The sequence below is a fragment of the Carcharodon carcharias genome, chromosome 2 (assembly GCF_017639515.1).
Source record: "Carcharodon carcharias isolate sCarCar2 chromosome 2, sCarCar2.pri, whole genome shotgun sequence".
Lineage (NCBI taxonomy): Eukaryota > Metazoa > Chordata > Chondrichthyes > Lamniformes > Lamnidae > Carcharodon > Carcharodon carcharias.
In genome coordinates this window covers 161,109,929-161,130,485 of record NC_054468.1, presented here as the reverse complement: position 1 = coordinate 161,130,485, position 20,557 = coordinate 161,109,929, and the positions used below count along the sequence as shown (strand labels likewise).

Genomic DNA, 20,557 nt, shown 5'->3' with positions numbered 1-20,557 from the left:
ACTGTGTGTACTAAAAGAACTGAAAGAAGTGAGAGTATAGAGACTATTGTATATTCATTAGAAAATGGCATGCTACTGGAGGAGTGGAGGACAGCTAATGTTATTTTTACATTTTAAAAGAAAAAGAAAACAAGTCCAGGAAATTATAGACATTAGCTTAACATTGGTATTAAGAAAGATAATGGAATCCTTTCTCAAAGGTATAGTAGAAAAACATGTAGAAACAGAAAGTAGAATAAAGAGCAGTCAGCATGGATTTCAAAAGTGAAGATGATAACAAAACACAAGGGTTCACTTCTAAAGCAATAGAATTGAAAAGCAGTGAAGTTACATTGTATTTGACCTTGATCAGACAATATTATGCACAGTTCTGGAGCAGGATTTTCCCTATGGGCTTCTGAACCCTGCTGTCAGGCTCAAATGGAAGTCAGGAGCCCAAACAGTGTGGGAAGTGTTCACACATTATGATTTTCCCTGGAGTGGCCAATTTATAGAGAGAGGGCAAGTCCAATTAAGGTGTTGGGTAGGCTTTTGAAGCTGGGGGGGCCATTCAAAGGCCTTCCAACATGAACACCGCAGCAGGATTCCTTGGCAGCTAAGTCCCAGTTGACAGACCTTAGGCAATTAACTACTTTAATTGGCTGCTCACTACGTGCCATCCCATCCTGCCTCCAGGAAAATGGCCTGAAGGTGGGGTGGAGTTGGAGTTATTTTTAACACCTGCCTGTTTTCGTTCCTCAGACTCAACCGGGGCTGCAAGTCAAGACCCTGGTCAATATATGAAAAAGGGCACCTAGAAGCACTGGAGGGCGTGTACAGATGATATACATGGTTGATGCCAGAAATTAAAGGTTATAACCATTTGAAAAGACTGAACAAGCTGCACCTCTTTTCTCTAAAATAGAGAAGGTTGAAAGTGACCTGATGAAGGTTAATAAAATTATGAAGGAGTTTGATAGGTTAGATGTAGAGAAGAGGTTTCCACTTTTGGGAGAGTCCAAAATGAGGTACCATAAATATTAGATAGTCACTGATAAATCCAATAGAGAATTCAGGAGAAACATCTTTATTCAGAGAGTTGTTAGAATTTGAAATAACATAGATGCTTTTAAGTGAAAGCTGGATGAGGACATGAGAGAGAAAGGAGGATATGCAGATAGAGTTAGATGAAATAGAGTGGAAGGAGGAGTGTGTGGAGTATAAGCACCAACATAGACCAATTGATCTGAATGGTCTGTTACTGTGGTGTACATTCTCTGTAATTCTGTACAATGCACAAGGCTTCTTGCTAATTTTCAGATAAGTGTGTTCAGTGGGACAATGAAAATGCTGAGATTAACTGCTCCCTGATCCCTTACTCCAAGATGTTGAGCTGTCCCTCCTTCTTCTGGTCCTTCCTCACCTTTACCCAATTCTTCCTTGTCAGATAGGCTTCGTGCTGTTGCTGTGCCATCTCCACCTTCAGATCTCAGAGTCATATCATCCAGAATTCAGCACAGTACTATGATACAGCCCATTTGTCTGGAGAATTTTGCAGGAATCCTCAGGCCGATCAAGGCACTGGAACTTTAGCTTCAAGTTGTCATTGTTATGTTCAGTGATATTTTTGGTCATCTCAATTGTTATTGCACATTTGCTGCTCAGCTGTGCTGAGATTGTGGGGAGGTGTTAACAGCCAGGTTTAGAGGCGTTTTTGTCTCCTGGCAACCATGACCTGACATTCTGGAAGGATGAATTAGTCGGGGTTTGGGTAAGTGTCTCAGAATAAAAGTATTGTGGGAACTGCCAGCAAAACTGTTTTGCTAATGTCTTGATGCTGATCACAAACCAGTTGGCCATCAATGGATTGAAGGCCCTACTTGTTGAGAAACCCTCATTGCTCATCCTCTGGTACTCTGATATCATGTGAGTAATTTGAAAATAAGTTTTGTCAGTGGCATTTTAACGCAGGCACCTCACAATCATTTTACTTACTGATTTGGCATCAATTGCAAGGCAACCAGCCTTCCTCTCAGAATCTAATCTCCAGTATTGAAAGGGTCAATTCAAAAATCAAATTTGGAGGAGTTAGGAGTTCAAAGAAAGAAAAGGCAAACTGTGAGGATGGATTCAGGAAAGACAAAGGCTGTGTCCCGCTTCAATGCCAACTGCCTTGATGTACTGCTGGAGGCAGGGTGGAGCCAGAGAGAGATATTCTTCACCAGCAGTGGGAGGAAGAAACCTGCTGCTGAGACTATAAAGAAGTCACAGCTGCAAGAGGCTCAGGAGATCATTCTGCCAACTTCCTGGATTAAGTGCAGGAAGTGTTTAAGGCCTAAACAGGCCAGGAAAGGCATTCTGAAGAAGAGTCATATTGGACTTGAAATGTAAACCTTATTTCTTTCACTACAGATGCTGCCAGGCCAGCTGAGTTTTTCCAATGCTTTCTATTTTTATTTCAGTAAAGGTGAATACAGTTTCCCATTGTCTGCATCCTGCAATGTACACCACTCCCCAGCCCTAACTCTGTCTTATCAACCCACTCCATGACACCACTCCTCATATCCACTTACCTTGCAAATGCACTCATCCTTCTCTTTCTATGCACTTCCTCACATTCCCCATTGCCACTCACCCTGAGCCCTAAAATTTCCTGCCTCCACCTGGCAGTCACCCTCATCTATTTTGCATCCACTGGATGAACACATGCCATGACAGTCATTCGGTTTCTCCCATTGTACAAGTGAACACAAAACACAAGGGAGAGGGATAGAACTGGAGATAATCCTCCACCAAGCTGTCTAAGGAGAAAGCGTTGGAGATCACTGGTGTCTTGGTGTCCAGCCATCATAGATGGGGAAATGGGGACTGCCCAGCTACCCAGTGACAGAATCAAATATAAAACACACAAATATCATAAAACACCAGGCGTATTGACTTGATTTCAGCAGCAAGTGAAATATAATCATCTTCACAAGGAGAGGTTCTTACCTTGCAAGTATCTTTTATCTACAGCAAGGCATTCCCATGTGCAGCAGGAGTCCATGGAACTCAATGATGATGAGTCCTTAGGAGAAATGATTCTTTCTGAGGGTGGAACCATCACAGAACACATGCTTAACGTGCACCAGTTCAGAGAGTCGCACTTTGTTGGAACCGTTTAGACAGGTAGGTCTTCAACTGGTGATTCATACTTCACAACTGAGCAAGCACAGACAGTGCTGATAGATGGGGGTGTGTGAAGTCCATGTCGGAGGGTGCAGCTCTCTCCCAGCTCTCCTCAGTTGGACACAGATAATCATTGAGAATGTGCAATGTACTGACAGGTTCTCCAAGCACATTTGTCATGATTACAGAGAAAACAAAGGATTCCACCTCAAGCACGGGTGTAATAATGGTGCAGAGCATCACACAATGGGCTGGATTTTACTGGGCACCATATTCGCCACTCCCAAAAAGTCAGATGGCAGCCTGCCCACCAAAAAACTGGCTGCCCAGCAGCCATTTTACACTTGGAGGAGTGGTTAAAGGTGAGACATGCACTGCCATCTGGAGAGGAAATCTCCATTAGAGAGCTACTGGCCACTGCTGGGACTCTAGGCAGTGCCCGAAGAAGAGCAGGTAATAGAGGCTGGACTTTAGGTAAATCCAGATTATTGGCGGGCTCTAGTTGGCAAGCCCCAGCAAGGGAGTTGATGGGGGTTTGAGAGGCCAGGGGGTGGTTTAAAGGGGGGGTTATGATTTTGAGGGGAGGTGGTGAAATTACAGAGAGATGCAAGCATTATAGAGTAGTTATAATGGGAGACTTTAATTACCAGAATGTAGACTGGGACAGTTGTAGTGTAAAGGGTAGAGAGTGAAAAGTTCCTAGATTGTGTTCAGGAGAATTTTCAACAGCAGTACATGTCCAATCCAACAAGAAAAGATGCACTGTTGAACTTGGGTCTTGGAAATGAGGTGGGCCAAGTAGATCAAGTGTCAGTGGGGGAGCATTTAAGATACAGTGATCATTGTATTGTACATTTTAGGATTATGATAGGCAATCCGGAGTAATAATAATTAATTGGACAAGAGCAGACTTTGATGGGGCAAGAACAGAGCTGGGCTGGAATGAAAGATTGGCAGGAAAAACTGTAGCTGAACAATGGGCTACCTTCAAAAAAGTATTGGTTCAGGCACAGTCAAGGTATATTCCATTGAAAGGGAAATGTAGGACAAACAAATCCAGAGCTCCCTGGATGAAAAAGGAGATAGAAATTAAGAAGAAAAAATGTGCTTATGACAGGCGTCAGGTAGAAAATATAATTGAGAACCAAGAGGAATACAGAAGGTTCAGGGAGGAGGTGAAAAGCATACTAGAGAAGTGAAGAGGGGTTATGAGAAAAGACTGGCTGCCAACATAAAGGGGAATCCCAAAGTCTTCTATCGGCATATAAATAGTAAAAGGTTATTAAAAGGGGGTGGCAGGCCGATTAGGGAATTTACACATGGATGAAGGGGCCACGGCTGAGCTATTAAATGAAAACTTTGCATCGTCTTTACCAAGGAAGTAAATGCTACCCAGGCCATGGTGACAGATGAGGAAACTCCGTAATTAGAAGGGCTCAAAGTTGAAAAAGAGGAAGTGTTGAATAGACTGTCGGTACTTAAAGTTGATAAAGCACCAGGACCGGATGAAATGCATCCAAGGGTATTGAAGGAAATGAGAGTAGAAATTGCAGCGGCACTGGGCATAATTTTTCAGTCTTCCCTAGATTCAGGGAATGTGCCAGAGGACTGGAAAATTTCAAAAATTAGCCTGTGTTCAAAAAATGTTCTAAGGATAAGCTCAGCAATTATAGACCAGTCAATTTAACTTCAGTGATGGGCAAGATTCTAGAAACAATTATTCAGGATAGAATTAGTAGTCACATGGAAAACTATGGGTTGATAGGGAAGAGTCAGCATGGATTTCTAAAGGAGCAATTGTGTTTAACTAACTTGCTGGAGTTTTTTGATGAGGTAACAGAAAAGGTCGAGGAGGGTAATACTGTTGATGTGGTGTACATGGACTCTCAAAAGGCATTTGATACAGTGCCACACAACAGACTTGTGAGAAAAGCTATTGCTCATAGAATAAAAAGGACAGTAGCAATGTGGATAGAAATTAGCTGAGTAATAGGAAGCAGGGAGTAATGGTCAATGGATATTTTTTGGGCCAAAGGAAAGTTTGTAGTGGAGTTCCCCAAGGGTCGGTATTGGGACCCTTGCTTTTCCCGATATATATTAATAACCTAGATCTTGGTGTGCAGGGGACAATTTCAAAGTTTGTAGATGATACAAAGCTTGGGAGCGTTGTAAATTGCGAGGAGGACAGTGTGGAAATTCAAAAGGACATAGATAAGTTGGTGGAGTGGGCAGATAGGTGGCAGATGAATTTCAATGCGAAGTGTGAGGTGATACATTTTGGTAGGAAGAACATGGACAATATAAAATAAGGGGTGAAATTTTGAAGGTGGTGCAGGAGCAGAAAGATCTGGGTGTATATGTGCATAGATCATTGAACTTCGCAGGATAGGTGGAGAGAGCAATTAATAAAGCATATAGTATCCTGAGCTTTATTAATAGGGGAAAAGAATACAAGAGCAGGAAGGCTATGCTGAATTTATATAAGACACTCATTAGACCTCAGTTGGAATATTGTGTACAGTTCTGGGTGCCACAGTTCAAGAAGGCACCTCAACAACACATTCTCAAGGGCAATTAGGGATGGGCAATAAATGCTGGCCTAGCCAGCGAAGCCCACACCCTGGGAATAAATAAAAAAAATTATAGAAAGCATGTGAACACATTGGAGAGAGTGCAGAAGAGGTTTATAAGAATGGTTCCAGGGATGAGAAACTTCAGCTATAAGGTTAGATTGGAGAGGTTGGAACTGGTCTCCTTGGAGAGAAGAAGGCTAAGAGCAGATTTGATAGAGCTGTTCAAAATCATGAGGAGGCTAGACAGAGTGAAAAGGGAGAAGCTGTTCCCACTTGTAAAAGGGTCAAGAATGAGAGGGCACAGATTTAAAGTGATTTGCAAAAGAAGCAATTGTGCTGTGAGAAAAAACTTTTTCACATAACAAATGGTTTGGATCTGGAATGTATGGCTTGGAAGTATGGTGGGAGCAGGTTCAATCGAGGCACTCAAGAGGACATTAGATGATTATTTGAATAGAAACGATGTGCAGAGGTATGTGGAAAAGGCAGGGCAATGGCACTAGTTCATAATGCTCATTTGAAGAACTGGTGTAGACATATGGGCCAAATGGCCTCCTTCTGTATTGTTAAAATTCTGTGATTCTGCGATTCCATCCTGACTTGGAACTAAATTGCCGTTCCTTCACTGTCACTGGGTCAAAGTCCTGGAACTCCCTTCCTAACAGAACTTCCTACAACACATGGACAGCAGCTGTTCAAGAAGGCAGTTCACCACCACTTTCTCAAGGACAATTAATAAATGCTGGCCTAGCCAGCAATGCCCACATCCCCTGTACGAATAAATTAAAAAAGTTAAAGACATTATATAAATACAGGTTGTTGTGGCTGTTCTACTGGGATCTTGTATAGTTTATTACTTTTCACCATTTTTCTTGTGTTGTCCATCCTTGGCTGCTAATGGCAACTTACCTTTGAACTTGTTTGATGATGAATGGGAAGGCATTTATTGATGGGGACCAACAGGTGGAATGTGCAAGTGGTGGTTAGCTGTTTCGCAGGAATATTTTGTGTCAGTTGCATTGGGAATGAGGTGGGGGGTGGTTGTGGGAAGATTAGCCATTGGGTTTGGTTTTGAAAGTGCTTCACTGATGTTATCTAAATGAACCTTGCATTAACAAGGGCATCAGTGGTACCTTGGGCAGCAATGTAAGCAATGGTACTGTACTTTCATTGCTTTCCTCTTCCTCCTCCTCCCAATCACCCCCATTCAATCTGTGTTCTGCTCTTGTTCCTCCTGCTGGTGCAAACCTCAGTGCTGCACAAGGTTGTGCACCATGACCATCCTGGAGACCCGAGTTGCTGGGTACTGAAAGGCACCTCCAGATCATTCTAGGCACCTGAAACACCGTATGCTGGTGGCGTGTTGAAACACACATTTGGTGGCCATATGGCATTCAGTGTAGTGCTGTTGGGCTTCATTGGTTGAGTTTCTGATAGATATCATCAGCCAAGTTTGAAGTGGATATCTCTTGTCGCCTAGCAGCCATCCCTTTAAGTCTGCTTGTATCTACAAAGAGATCAGGGACCTTGAACTGCTGCAGGACAAATAGCTGCTCATTGGAATCTTGCCCACACCTGCAGAAGCAACTTTTTGTGGTTGCACACCAGTTGTACATTGATGGAGTGGAAGCCCTTGATGTTTACTTCCAGCTGATCAGGGGATGTGTGCATTGCCATGTGTCTGTAGTCGATGATGCCTTGCATCTGTGGGAAGCCAGCCAGAGACCCAAACACAAGCACCCGTTCTTTCTGACTGAACTCATTGCAGAACAAGTTAAAGTAATTGCCTACTCTGAACAAACAACGCATCAACCAATTGTCTTGGCTGATCCTGGGCATGGATCTAGCAGTGCCCTGGAAGAAACTGGGGTCAAAAAAAAGTTGAGGGCAGTGAGCACATGTTAAATCCACCCCCACCAATGACTCCATTCAAAACTCACCCAGGAGAAATGGTTGGGTCAAAATGAATATATTAAAATCAGGATGCTATGATATCAATGGGACACTGGTACAATTTTAACTGTAATGAAGCTGGTAGAAATGACTGCTAGAGAATTCAAAGAACCACTTATCTCCATGAATGTAGATCAGTAGGATTTTTGCCCTTTTTTGATGGGGGAAATTTTAACATGGATGAGTGTGTGGGTTTAGGTGCTGTTAGGGTAGGTACATATGCACATACATACAAATTAGGAGCAGGAGTAGACCATTAGGCCCCTTGAGCCTGCTCCACCACTCGATAAGATCACGTCTGGTCTGATTGTGGCCTCAAATCCACATTCCACCCAGCCCCGATAACCTTTGACACTCTTGTTAGTCAAGAATCTATCTACCTCCTCCTCAAAAATATTCAACACTCTCTGGGCAAGAGAGAATTCCAAAGATTCATGACCCTCAGAGGAAAAATTTCTCATCTCTGTCTTAAATGGAGAAGCCCCTTATTTTTAAACTATGTCCCTTAGCTCTAGTCTGTCCCATCCTTTCAGCTACCACCCTGTCAAGGCCCCAGCGAAGCCCGCTCCACCTGTACCAGTGAATTATAGATTCGGTCAGAAAACCAGGTAGTATGTGAGCTACTGGGCTTGTGAGTGAGGTGAGTGAGGAGTGCTGGTGGGAGATGTGGCATTGGGCATCAGGTGAGAAGTGGAAGCATTTTGACTGCAGTCCCCACTTCCACGTCTCCTTTCATCATCATTCTTCTTCTCATGGACAATCTGCACTTCACTGCCAGCACTGTGCTGGTGAGGAATTTTGAGCATATCAGTAAGATGCTACAAGACCAAGACTAAGGTATCTTTCATCCTACATAAGAAGCCATATATGCTGGGCTCCTGAGTATTCACAGCCATGGCAAAGATGCACATGAGCTCATTTGACTCCCTTGATGTTCCAGAGAGTTGGCCACTCTATGCCAGGAAGAAGCCATCCTCCAAATTCCCTGTGGCGTCAACCCATTCATGCCTGAGATGGACTCTCCTTTCTCTCTACAGTTGCAGACAGTGTGCAGGAAAGGCCTGGAAGTACATTGCAGACTTTCTGCTACACTTCAATGATTATCCTTTCATCAATGGCTGTCAAGGCACAGCACCTGTTCCAGGTGAGCAAAGCTTAGAGGGCCATGCCCTCCAATGCAGACCCTACACAGTTGAGCCTGCCACCACATCCTGCTCTGCTAATTTGTTAAATGTGAATCACCATGTGAAAACTCAAATTTCTGTCTCATTGGGCTCACTTCTGTGTGAATATTTGAGCTGGTGAATGTTAAGCATGAGTCCTTCGAGAGTGCACCCTCAAAAGGAATCAAGGAGAATTACGCCTGGTCAAAATGATTAAAGATGAGGTTGCCCCTGACAGCTCTGTCACATCTCCTAATGGCTCTGACACCTGGGAGAATTTTGTCCTCCTCATATTCTTCTCATCATCCTCATCTAAGGAGGTTGGTAGCTCTTCCATGTCCTTGATTTCGCTACTTTGCAATGCTGAGTCGTGCAAAGTGCAGCAGGCAACGACAATCCTGGACACACTCTGTGACACATATTGCAATGCTCCACTGGCCTGGTCAAGGCATCAGAAGCATATTTTGAGCAATCCTATGGTCTGCTCTATGATTGCCCTTGCTGAGCTGTGTGCAGTGTTAGAATGCTACTCTGCAGGGCTGTGGGGATTAAGTGCTGGTGTCATAAGCCAACAGCATGAGTCATGATAGCTCCCTGGGAAACAAACACATACCTACATATTATTTTTCCAGTGGTCACAGACAACTTGAACATTAAGGGAGTGAAGCCCCTTCCAACTGACATTTAATGAGTATTCATGGTATGCAAATAAATGGTAAATAGGTTCCTGCCACCAGGCAGCATGTTGCCTGCTTCACTGCTGACACGCCACCCACTTTATATCACAAACTCAATCCAACATTGGGAAATTGAGATTTCAGCTCTTGCCTAATTAATTCCACTTGCCTGCTGCATTTCCAGCTCTTACAAGCCCTATTAAATACTCCCCAAAGAGCCTCCAAAGGGATACAGATAGATTAAGTGGATGAGCAAAAATTTGGCAGCTGGAGTATATGGGAAAATGTGAGGTTATCCACTTTGGTAAGAAAAATAGAAAAGCAAAATATTATTTAAATGGAGAGAGACTGGAGAACTGTGGAAGAGCTGTGGTACACAGGGATCAGGGTGCCCTCATACATGAATCATAAGAAGTTAGCAGGCACAGCAAGTAGTTAGGAAAATAAATTAAATGTTGGCCTTTATTGTACAGGGGATGGAGTATAAATTAGGGAAGTCTTGCTACAACTGGACAGGGTGTTGGGGAAATCACGTCTAGAGTAATGCATACAATTTTGGTCCTCTTATTTAAGAAAGGATATATTTGCCTTGGAGGTAGTTCAGAGAAGGTTCATTATGTTGATTCATGGAATGAAAGGGTTTGTCCTTATGAGGAAAGGTTGAGCAGGTTGGGCCTATACTCACTTAAGTTTAGAAGAATGAGAGATGATCTTAATCAAACATGGAAGATTTTGAGAGGTCTTGACTGGGTAGATGCTAAGAAAATGTTTCCCCTCATGGGACAATTTAGAACTAGGGGGCACAGTTTCATAATAAGCAGTCTTCCATTTAAGATATAGATGAGGTGGAATTTCCATTGTCAGAGGGTCATTAATCACTGGAGTTCCCTCCATGAGGGCAATGGAGGGTGAGCTATTGAATATATTCAAGGCTGAGTTAGAGAGATTATTGATCTACAAGGAAATCGAGGGTTATGGGAGGCAGGTAAGAAAGTTGAGTCAGACCAGCCATAATCTTATTCAATGGCAGAGCAGACTTGAGGGGCTGAATGGCCTATTCCTGCTCCTATTTCTTATGTTCTTATTCTGTTGGGACTTCCACTTCCTGAGTTCTTAGAATGAGGCAGTAAGTGGGTTTTTCCAATTTTAATGCCTCACGCCAGACAGCGAGGATTAAAATTGAGGCCGCTATATAACTACAGTTGTTTGTGTAGTCAATAATATGCTTTTATATAAGTTCAAAAAGAAAAATGATAAAATTTTAAAGAGAGTAAAATTTATACCTGAGGCTGATAACAAGGCAAAAATCCAACTGAGGGACTGGGATAGTTTACATAAAGGGTAATAGATACTTGGGAGTGATTATAAGGCTGGAATCCAATCATTGCTTTTAATAATGACATAATGTGAAAGAATGAAGTTCAATGGTTTTTAATCATCATTTGAATCCTTAAGTTAGATACAGTTTAGTGCTAGTTATTGATTTATAATGCAGTCAAGCACTGCTTATCCAAACCCCTCACCAATAAACTGAATCCACTTTATGCAAAGTGAAAGTTGGGAGAAATGTTTGTTGGCTGCACTTCATAGTAGAAATGCACCAACATCTATTAAATACATAATCCTGTCAGCAGGATTAAAAAACTTGCATTTAGCCAGTTGTGGGAAACCAGCACACGGATGCCACTCTCCTTTGATCCAAGCTAGACAAGCTATAGCTTGTTCAATATAATTTACAGAAGACACTCAACAGATTATCCAGCTCCAAATGTAATCTTGGTCAGAGTCCTTGGAGTAAATAGTAAATGGACAAAAAAAAATCATGCAAAAAGATTCTTGGAATTTCTGACATGGAATCCTGACACATGGGGCTGAATTTTCTGGCTGACATGCAGGTGAAGCGCTTAAAATGTCACACTTGAGTCCCAACGTCAGCGTGCGGCATTATATATTTCGGTCGGACAGCAGTGGGACGCGTGCCCACCATTAATTAAAGGCCTCATTAAGGCCCTTAACTTGCCAATTGTTGAGGATTTTGAGGGGCCCGTGCGAACTTCGGGTGGACGCATGGGCCCAACGGGCAGGCAGGTTGGAGATTATTTAATAAAACTCATGCACTGGTGGGATATGGGGACTCAGAGGGATTGTTCATGTTTTCCATGAAGTTTTAATTGTAGAAAGTGTTCTAAAGTTGCCTGTGTGATTGTTAACAGTTCACATCAATTTCCAAGAGCTTTTTTTGCACTTTGAAACCAGTCTGCAGACAGTAATCTTTCCCGGGCCTGCAGCTTTCTGAAGGCCTCCATTTAGTCTGGGGTATGGGTTCTGACATCTCCACTGGAGGCAGCTCCTCTGAGGAGGAAGGGAGGGCTAGAATAAGGAGGAATCCAGGACTGGACAATCCGCCTCCAGGGGAGCCACCTTTGGGAGAACTGGTGCAGGCACAAGGGGCGCAGGGCCAAGACGTTGTCCAAGGTGCAAGGGGCTGCAGACGACACCACTATCCTGCTGCCAGGGTATACAGGCAACGAAGCAGCTACCTCAATATGTCTGAGGTGCAGTGCTGAAGGAGGCTCCGACTGTCAAGGGAGACAGCCAGCTATATCTGTCAGATGATTGGCCCCGAGATATCTCCTAACTGTGTGGGTGGACACCCCATGCCAGCGGCTCTGAAGGTCACTGTTGCCCTCCACTTTTTTGCCCTGGCTCCTTCCAGGGCTCAGTGGGCGATCTTTGCTTTGTCTCCCAATCAGCTGTCCACACTTGTGTCAAGCAGGCTACAGACGCTCTGTTCAGATGGGTATCCACCTTCATCCACTTCCGCTGTGACCAAGCAAGTCAGGCACAGTGAGCCGGAGGCTTCACGGCCATTGCTGGCTTCCCCCATGTCCAAGGTGCTATAGACTGTACACATGTGACCATCAAGGTGCCAGCAGGTGAGCCCAGTGCCTTCGTCAACAGGAAGGGCTTCCACTCCACGAATGTGCAGATAGTGTGTGATCACAGGATGCTGATTCTACAAGTCTGTGCAAGGTACCCAGGCAGCTCCCACGACACCTACATCCTCAGACACTCCTAAGTGCTGGGGCTCTTCACTGCTCCAGCCCAGCTGGATGGATGGCTGCTGGGAGACAAGGGCTATCCCCTCAGAAGGTGGCTCATGACGCCTCTCCGCCATCCAAGAACAGAAGCTGAGCAGCCGTACAATAGGAGCTAGGGCACCACAAGGGCTGTGGTGGAGACAGCCATCGTCCTTCTCAAGATGCACTTCCGTTGCCTGGACCGCTCAGGGGGCACACTCCAGTACCCCCCAGATCACGTCTCTCTGATAGTGGTAGCATGCTGTGCTCTGCACAATCTTGCGCTGGAAAGCGGGGATGCAGTTGACGATGAAAACCTTGATGCCCTGGATGAGACTGCACATGATGAATCCAGCAGTGCCTCAGAGGATGAGGAAGCACAGGGCAGTGATGAGGGGCAGTATGCCGACCCACTATTACACCAAGGAGGCAGGGACATCCGGGGCAATTTAATCCACTAAGGCTGATGTAAGCATGGTCAGTACTCCTTTGCCCACCCAGCATGTGCCAAATGCCCAATGCAGTAACGACAGTAAGACGTTGTGGGGGGGGTGCTCAATGGCTAAGGCTGCCTTCTGGGTCAAATGGCCAAAGCCAACATGGTACTCACCCGTCCAGAACGCAGCAAATCATTGAATCTCTTGCAGCACTGCACACCTGTGTGCCGCACATCATCATGGGCACTTACAGCATCACTAACCTCCTCCCACGACTGGCTGGTGACATGGGGGGCCGTCCCCCTCCCATCCTCCGGATACAATATATCCCGACGGCTGGACACCTCTTGGAGGAGGACAGCAAGGCATGCATCGGAGAAGCGAGGGGCACACTAGCCCTCCGATGGCCTCTCCTGCAGCCTGCCCCCCTCCTCCTGCTCATGCTCCTGTCTTGTGACAGCTGCCTCTCTCTCTCCTCAAGTGGCCATGGTGCACTGCCTCAAGCAGGCTGCCTGGCCACTCTTTATACAGACTGCTGGTTCCCCATTGGAACCGGTGGTCTGAGCACGCCCTCCCCCGTGACCATTTTCCCGTTCTCCACAGGAGTTGCTAACCCGCTGGGCAGGTCTTCATTGGCCCGTTTCAGCGGCGGCAATCGGCTACCCACCCGCAAAGGGCAAAATTCTGGCCATGAAGTTCTGGAGCTGATGATCAGATTTGTTTGTTTCATTGCTAAATCTTTTCAATTTTTTAAATAATATTGCATTCTTTGACTGACAAATAACTGTTTACTTATAAATAAAGATAAAAATATGTTTTAAAAACTGCAATCACTGAAATAAAAATTGAAAAATATGGAACTATGGCAGGTCCATCAACATCTGAAAATTAAGATTTCAGATCTGATCAAGGATCCGCACCTGAAGTATTTTCTTTGCTTTTTTCTTTGCAGAAACGCACTGCGTATTTCCATTATCAACTAGTTATGATATTACAACAGTGACTAACTTCAGAAGTAGCTCACTGGCTATGGGAAATTCCGAGAGCATGAAACTGATAAATAAATACAAGTTTCTCTTTTTTTTCCTTTTCAGTTTTAATTCTTTTACTGCGCTGCCACATTCTTTTGTCAAAATCCCCCCTTCAGGAAAAGACAGAGCAGCACATTCAGAAAATAATACTTTTCTCTGTCACTCTACACTACAAGAGGAATATTTTCTCTGCTTGGAGAGTGTTAACATTTATAGATCAGAAATGTTACTGGGGCAGCAGTTGGAGTTCTTTCAGTTTTTGCTACAGTTCTGATGAAGCTGGAACTTGAGATTCGGCTAAAAAAGGAGAATTCAAGCCTTGCAAAAGGTGGTTATTTTGTAAGTGAATGTGAATTCCTGTTTCACTAATTGAATTCAGCGTTCAAACTGTAACTATCATACCGAGCAAAGTTTATTGATATCATACAGCAAAGAGACTTACTTCATGCTTCAGTATTTCTGTTAAATATCAGAATACCTAATGACAAAGAATTAGCTCAGCTCTTTCCCTTTTGGATATGAGAGAGCAATAAAACAAAACATGTCCACTGTTCTAGGCTGATTACCAGCTGAGAATGGAGGCTGACAAAATAGCAACAAAGATGCTTTTGCATTGATTGAGTACCAGTGATGACAATGCAATCAACAACAATTTAGAATTAACAGGCTGGTGTCAAGTTACGAACATAAGAATATAGGAGCAGAAGAAGGTCATTTAGCCCATCGAGCCTGCTCCGCCATTCAATACAATCATGGCTGATCAATAACTTCAATGCCTTTTCCCCACGCTATCCCCAAATCTATTTGTTGTTTCATTACAATTGTGTGTATGTGTGTGTGTGTGTGTGTGAATACATACTACATCTACGTGTATGTATTTAAATACTTCAGTACACACACAGCCAGCCAACTTTTCAATGAATTTGTTAAGAAGGCTTTGGCCAGGATTTTCCCATGGAAGTCAACAAACCTTTTGCTAGTCCATCAAAATTTCTGTCTCACGCATGCCAATTCCCACCATGGGCAAGACCAGGAAATTCTGGCCCTTGTGTTTGAAACAAAGTGAAAGTAAGACAAATACTACATTGCCACCTATGTTAAATTAAGGCAGGAGTGGAGGTGGACGTGGTGGCATAGCGGTATTGTCGCTGGACTAGTATTCCAGAGACCCAGGGTAATACTCTAGGGACCAGGGTTCAAACTGCACCACAGCAGGTGATGAAATTTGAATTCAATAAAAATCTGGAATTAAAAGTTTGATGATGACCATGAAGCCCTTATTCTAAAAACTCATCTGGTTTACTAATGTCCTTTAGGGAAGAAAATCCACTGTCCTTACTTGGTCTGGCCTACATATGACTCCAGGCACACAGAAATGTGGCTAACTCTTAAATGCCCTCTGAACAGGGCAATTAGGGATGGGCAATAAATGATGCCCTAGCCAGTGATTCCCTAATTAACAAATAAAAAAAATGGAATATTTTGCACGCTGTTATTTTGTTTTTGTGAGAGAAAGAAACATATCTTACTTTTCTGGTTTTAAGTCCCTATAAATGATCCCAAGGCCATGAAGGTGGTCTAAAGCCAAGGCCAGCTCAGCTAGATAGAATTTGACATCTTCTTCTGTAAACATCACCTACAGGAAGAAAGCCATACAATTAGTGTTTAACTGGCTATTTAACACTTTAAGGATATTATTCTTATCAAATCATCAAACCCTTTATAAACCCTGAGCACAGTATAAGATGTTTAAAATGTCAGTCATACAGGAATGGAATACAGTCCTTCAGATAAATTATTTAGTTCTAATTGGTCCCAGGAACTCCTCAGTTTTTTAAAGCATCCGTCATCATGTAGCATCTCCAAAACTGGTTTCTTCTGCATTTTGATATTGCAAACAGGAATAATACTAAATTATTGTTCCCAAATTTGCATAGGCACAGATATCAGCAGTTCCACAGGGATTAAGTCTTGGAGTTATAGGGCAAAAATTTGCATTGAGCAGGTGGGCATGTGTCCGACCTGCTCGAGCGTAAAATGATGCGTGATGATGTTGGGCGAGTGTCCTGCCATCACTGCGCACTCGCATGATAGTTTGGTCGGTGGAGTTGGTATCGTGCCTGCCGACAATTAATAGGCCTATTAAGGCCATTAAAGTTATAATTGAATTAAATTTTTCGCTGTCCATCCAAGCTTATGCTTGGCGGACAGGCGAAAAGGCCAAGTGGCCTTTGGATTTTTTAGGAAACTCATCCTCAGGTGGGATGAGGTTTCCAAGAGCAATTAAAAATTGAATAAAAATTTTTAAATTTCAGTTATAACATGTTCCTGCTCATGTGACAGAGTCACATGAAGGGACATGTTTTTAACATTGCTAAGTTTTTATTTCTGATTTTTAAAATCTTCAGCTCCCTGAGGCAGCTCTGTGCCTCAGGGAGCTTTCATTGCGTGCATGTGAGTGCACGCATGAACTTCCACACTCACCCTCCTCCTGCCCTCAACCCTGGCAATGCTGAATGCTGCAGCACGCCTTTCACATTGGCTGGCCGTTAACTGGCCAGCCAGTGTGAAATCGGTGTTGGGGCCCAAACATGGGCGGCGGTCTGCTTCGTGGCTGCTCCTGGGCCACCCACAGTGCCCACCCGACAAGGTAAAAATCCTGGCAATAGAGTCATTAATAGCACAGAAGAGGCCATTTATCCCATCCAGGCCATGCTAGCTCCCCGTGGAGCAATCCAGTCAGACCCACTCCCCCACTTGATCCCTTGGCTCTACAAGTTAATTTTCTTCAAGTGCCCATCCAATTTCCTTTTGAAATTACTGATTGCTTCTGCTTCCACCACCCTCGTGGGCAGCAAGTTCCAGGTCATTACCACTCATTGCATAATAAAGTTCTTCCTCATATTCTCCCGCATCTCTTGCTCAAAACCTTAAATCTCTATCCCCAGTCATTATGCCGTTAGCTAATGCGAACATTTATCCCTTGCCTATCTTATCCAAACCTGTCATTATCTTGTACACTTCTATCAAATCTCCCCTCAACAATCCCTGACTTTCCAACTTGTAACTAAAATCCCCCATCCCTGGAACCATTCTGGCAAATCTCCTTTGCACCCTTTCATAGATCCTCATATCCTTCCTAAAGTGCGGTAACCAGAACTGAACTCAATACTTCAGTTGGGGCCAGCTTAGTTTCTGTGCGTTTGTACTCAATTCCTCTAATCATGGAGTCCAAGATCGATTATGCTTTGCTAATTCCTTTCTCAATATGTCCTGCTGCCTCCAAAGATCCTTGTATGGGCTGGATTTTCATGGACTGGAGGTGTGAAAATGGTGGCTAGGACCCAATTCTGAGATTCCTGGCCCATTCCCCAGGTTTCCAATTTTCACCAGCTCTTGTTTGGGCTGTGGGCCTGCACCCTGCACTCCTGACCTGGCCGACTTCATTGCTGAGATAGGCATGCCCTACTCCTCTGCAATTTTCCTGGAGTTGGGCCAGCTTTTAAAGAACTCATGGCTCATGCAACCTCAGAGGTATTGTGAACCATAGTCTGGATGAGCAGACCTTTTGAAAGGTAAGTTCAAAAGGTCTTACCCCTGCCTGCATGCCAAGCTATGCCCCTCCAGCCACCACCATGACCCCTCATACCCTCCATGCCAAGCCATGGCACTTCCATGCCCATTCAACCACTATACACTTTGTATAGGCCCAATGAAACTTGTAGAAGTGAATGTTTCCTATGGCGGGCGGGTTGGGCGGAACCGGGGCGGGTGCAGAGTCGATCACCATCCGTGATCAGCTGTGTGCCGCCATTTTACGCAGGCGAGCCAATTAAGGCCCGGCCAGCTTAACACGCGGCAGGTAGCACTCAGCACTACCTGTGTGGGTGAAGGGAGGAGGGAAAGTCGGGGCTTGCGCTCTTTCACGCATGTGCGCGAAAGAGTGCAGCAATCTCCCTGAGGCACAGAGCTGCCTCAGGGAAACTGAATGGATTACAAAACTTTATAATAAAGCAAGTAAAAATTTATTTAAACATGTCCCCTCATGTGCACGCCTACCAAACGAAATGTCAAAATGACGCATGATGACATTGGGATGCTCGACGACGTCAATGCATGTCATTTTATGCATCAGCATGTCAGGCCCGCCCCCACACGCCAACGGCAATATTCTGCCCATAATGACAATAGTATGTGTTTAAAAAAGCTTTAAAAAGTCATTCATTCTTAAAATTGTTTTTAATTCAGCCCAATAAAAATGTCAATCATCCAGTCTGTTTAAAGTATCAATAGCAGAAACTTCAAGCACTTGAAACCTCTTCATTTTGTGCAACTAAATGTTGTAAAATTGACAGAATGGATCAAACAGCCAGAGCTGTCAATCAAGCAATGTTTTCCCTGAGGCACAATTGTTTCTTTGCTCTGATGGATGTCTGGGCTCTCAGTTAAGAATATGTAAAGAGGAACATTGTCAATGCATTTTGTCACTTAAATGGGGAATTTTATTCAAAGCAACTCTTTATTTGCTCTTGGGGAATTATGTTTTTTGAAAGAAAAACTTTTCTCTCAGTAACAGAAAATGTATCTATTGATGGGAAAAATAAAACATTTTCATCAACCCATACTGGTTCTGAACTCTTGGGCTGAATCTTCAGCCTGGCGGGCAGGGGCGGGGCCCACTCGCCGAGGTGTAAAATGATGCGTAGTGACATTGGGCGTGCGTCCCAATGTCACAGCGCATCATTCAGACTTTCAGTTCGGCGGGCGTGCACGCGAGTTGTCTGAGCGTCCGCCGAACTGTCAAAGGCCTATTAAAGCCGTTTAACTCTCAATTAAAATAATTAATGGAGCTGCCCGTCCAATCTTAAGGTTGGTGGGCAGGTGAAGAGCCCAGGCAGCCTTCTCATTTTTCATGGAGCCTCATCCACAGGCGGAATGAGGTTTCATGAATGATTTTAAATTTTGACAAAAATTTTTATTGAAATGAATTCACATGTCCCAGCTCATGTGACAGTTTCACAAGAGGGGACATGTCATAAAAATTTTCTCACCACTTAATTAAACTTTTTGGACTTAAAACTAATCTACCTGAGGCACCTCTGTGCGTCAGGGACATTTCTGCGCTCTTTCGCACGCATGCGTGAAAGAGCGCACTCCCAACTCAGGCAATCCATCCCCCCACCCGCACAGGGAGTGCACAGCACTTCCGGGTGCACGTCATGCTGGGTGGGCCTTAACTGGCCCGCCTACGTCAAATGGTGGCATGGACCCGATCAGGGGCATCAATCAGGTCTGTGCCCGCCTTCATCCGTTCTTGCCCAGCCCACCCGACAGACAGAAAATTCTGCCCATGGTTCCAGGAATGAAAGAGCAGCATATTAATCCATTGTGCCACCTGGCTCCTATTGCTATATTGTGACATTAAAGCTATATTCATTTTTATTTCATTTAGTATTTTTCAGCTGGATTGAATCCTAAATTCAATTGCAATGCTCACTATAAAATGGATCTTTCAGATAAGATGTAAAACCAGGAACCCATCTTACTGTTTTGTTGGTTCAGGTGAACGTAAAAAAATCTCGTAGCACCATTGGAAGAGGAATAGGGAGTTCTACACTATCTTTGTTAACTTGTCCTTCTCAACCAGCACAACCCAATACAAATTAATAAGTAAAATCAACCAAATTAATTGCTACAAATCAAACTTACGTGGCTTCAGATGCCTCTTTATTTGTTGTACCTTTACTATTTGTTTTTGGTCAGATCTCACTTGCTGATCGCCTATGTGACAATAGTGGCTCACAAAAAAATGTTGTATGTGAACTGCTCTGAGACAAAGGATTAGTGAGATTGCAATAATAGCAGTAAAATGCAACAATTCCTTTGCTGTTATAGTCATCACAAAAAACTCTATCGATTTTCAAACTTGCTTAATAGCAATAATGAATTGCAACATTTGCAAAAGCAATTTACCAATATATCTCGAAATGAAACTGGGTATTTGATAAAATTTGGTAACTCTGCTAAACCATCTATGGCTGTTCATCATTCTGGGCCTGAGGTGCACAGTTGGGTCTTGGCAATAGATGAGGCGCTTTTCTTGAAATAGCGGTCAATAAAATTTTGCCAACATACCTCTTTGGATAGTCTTGTAAAAAGATCACCTCCTCTTAGAAAATCTAAAATCAGATACAATTTTCCTTCAGTCTGGAATGCTGCAGGTGAGGCAAAAAGGAATTAATCTGATTTGATTATTTGATTAATAACATTTAAAACATAGAAACATTAAGAGAAAGTGATTTTAAGGCAAGGAGCAAATCCGGGGAGAAATTAAGAAAGCAGGTAAAAAATGAGAAAGTGGCTAAATATGAAGTAAATATAACCAAAGAAATAGAAATGTTTTATTGACTGGTAGCAAAGATGAGGAAGAGCTCCAGCAAAGTTTGGAAAATATTTCTGCACATCCAGGAGACAGTAAAAGGACTACAATATTATT

General features: G+C 43.6%; 1 protein-coding gene across 1 annotated transcript in view; it reads right to left on the bottom strand.

The window, feature by feature from the left end:
- Nucleotides 1–20,557, bottom strand: part of rps6ka2 (ribosomal protein S6 kinase, polypeptide 2) — a 240,953-nt gene that overhangs the window by 143,888 nt on the left and 76,508 nt on the right. Inside the window, exons 4-5 of the mRNA XM_041206960.1 lie at nucleotides 20,197–20,276; nucleotides 15,591–15,697 (exon numbers count right to left, since the gene is read on the bottom strand). Coding sequence (XP_041062894.1) covers nucleotides 15,591–15,697; nucleotides 20,197–20,276 — 187 coding nt within the window. The remainder of the gene's footprint in view (nucleotides 1–15,590; nucleotides 15,698–20,196; nucleotides 20,277–20,557) is intronic.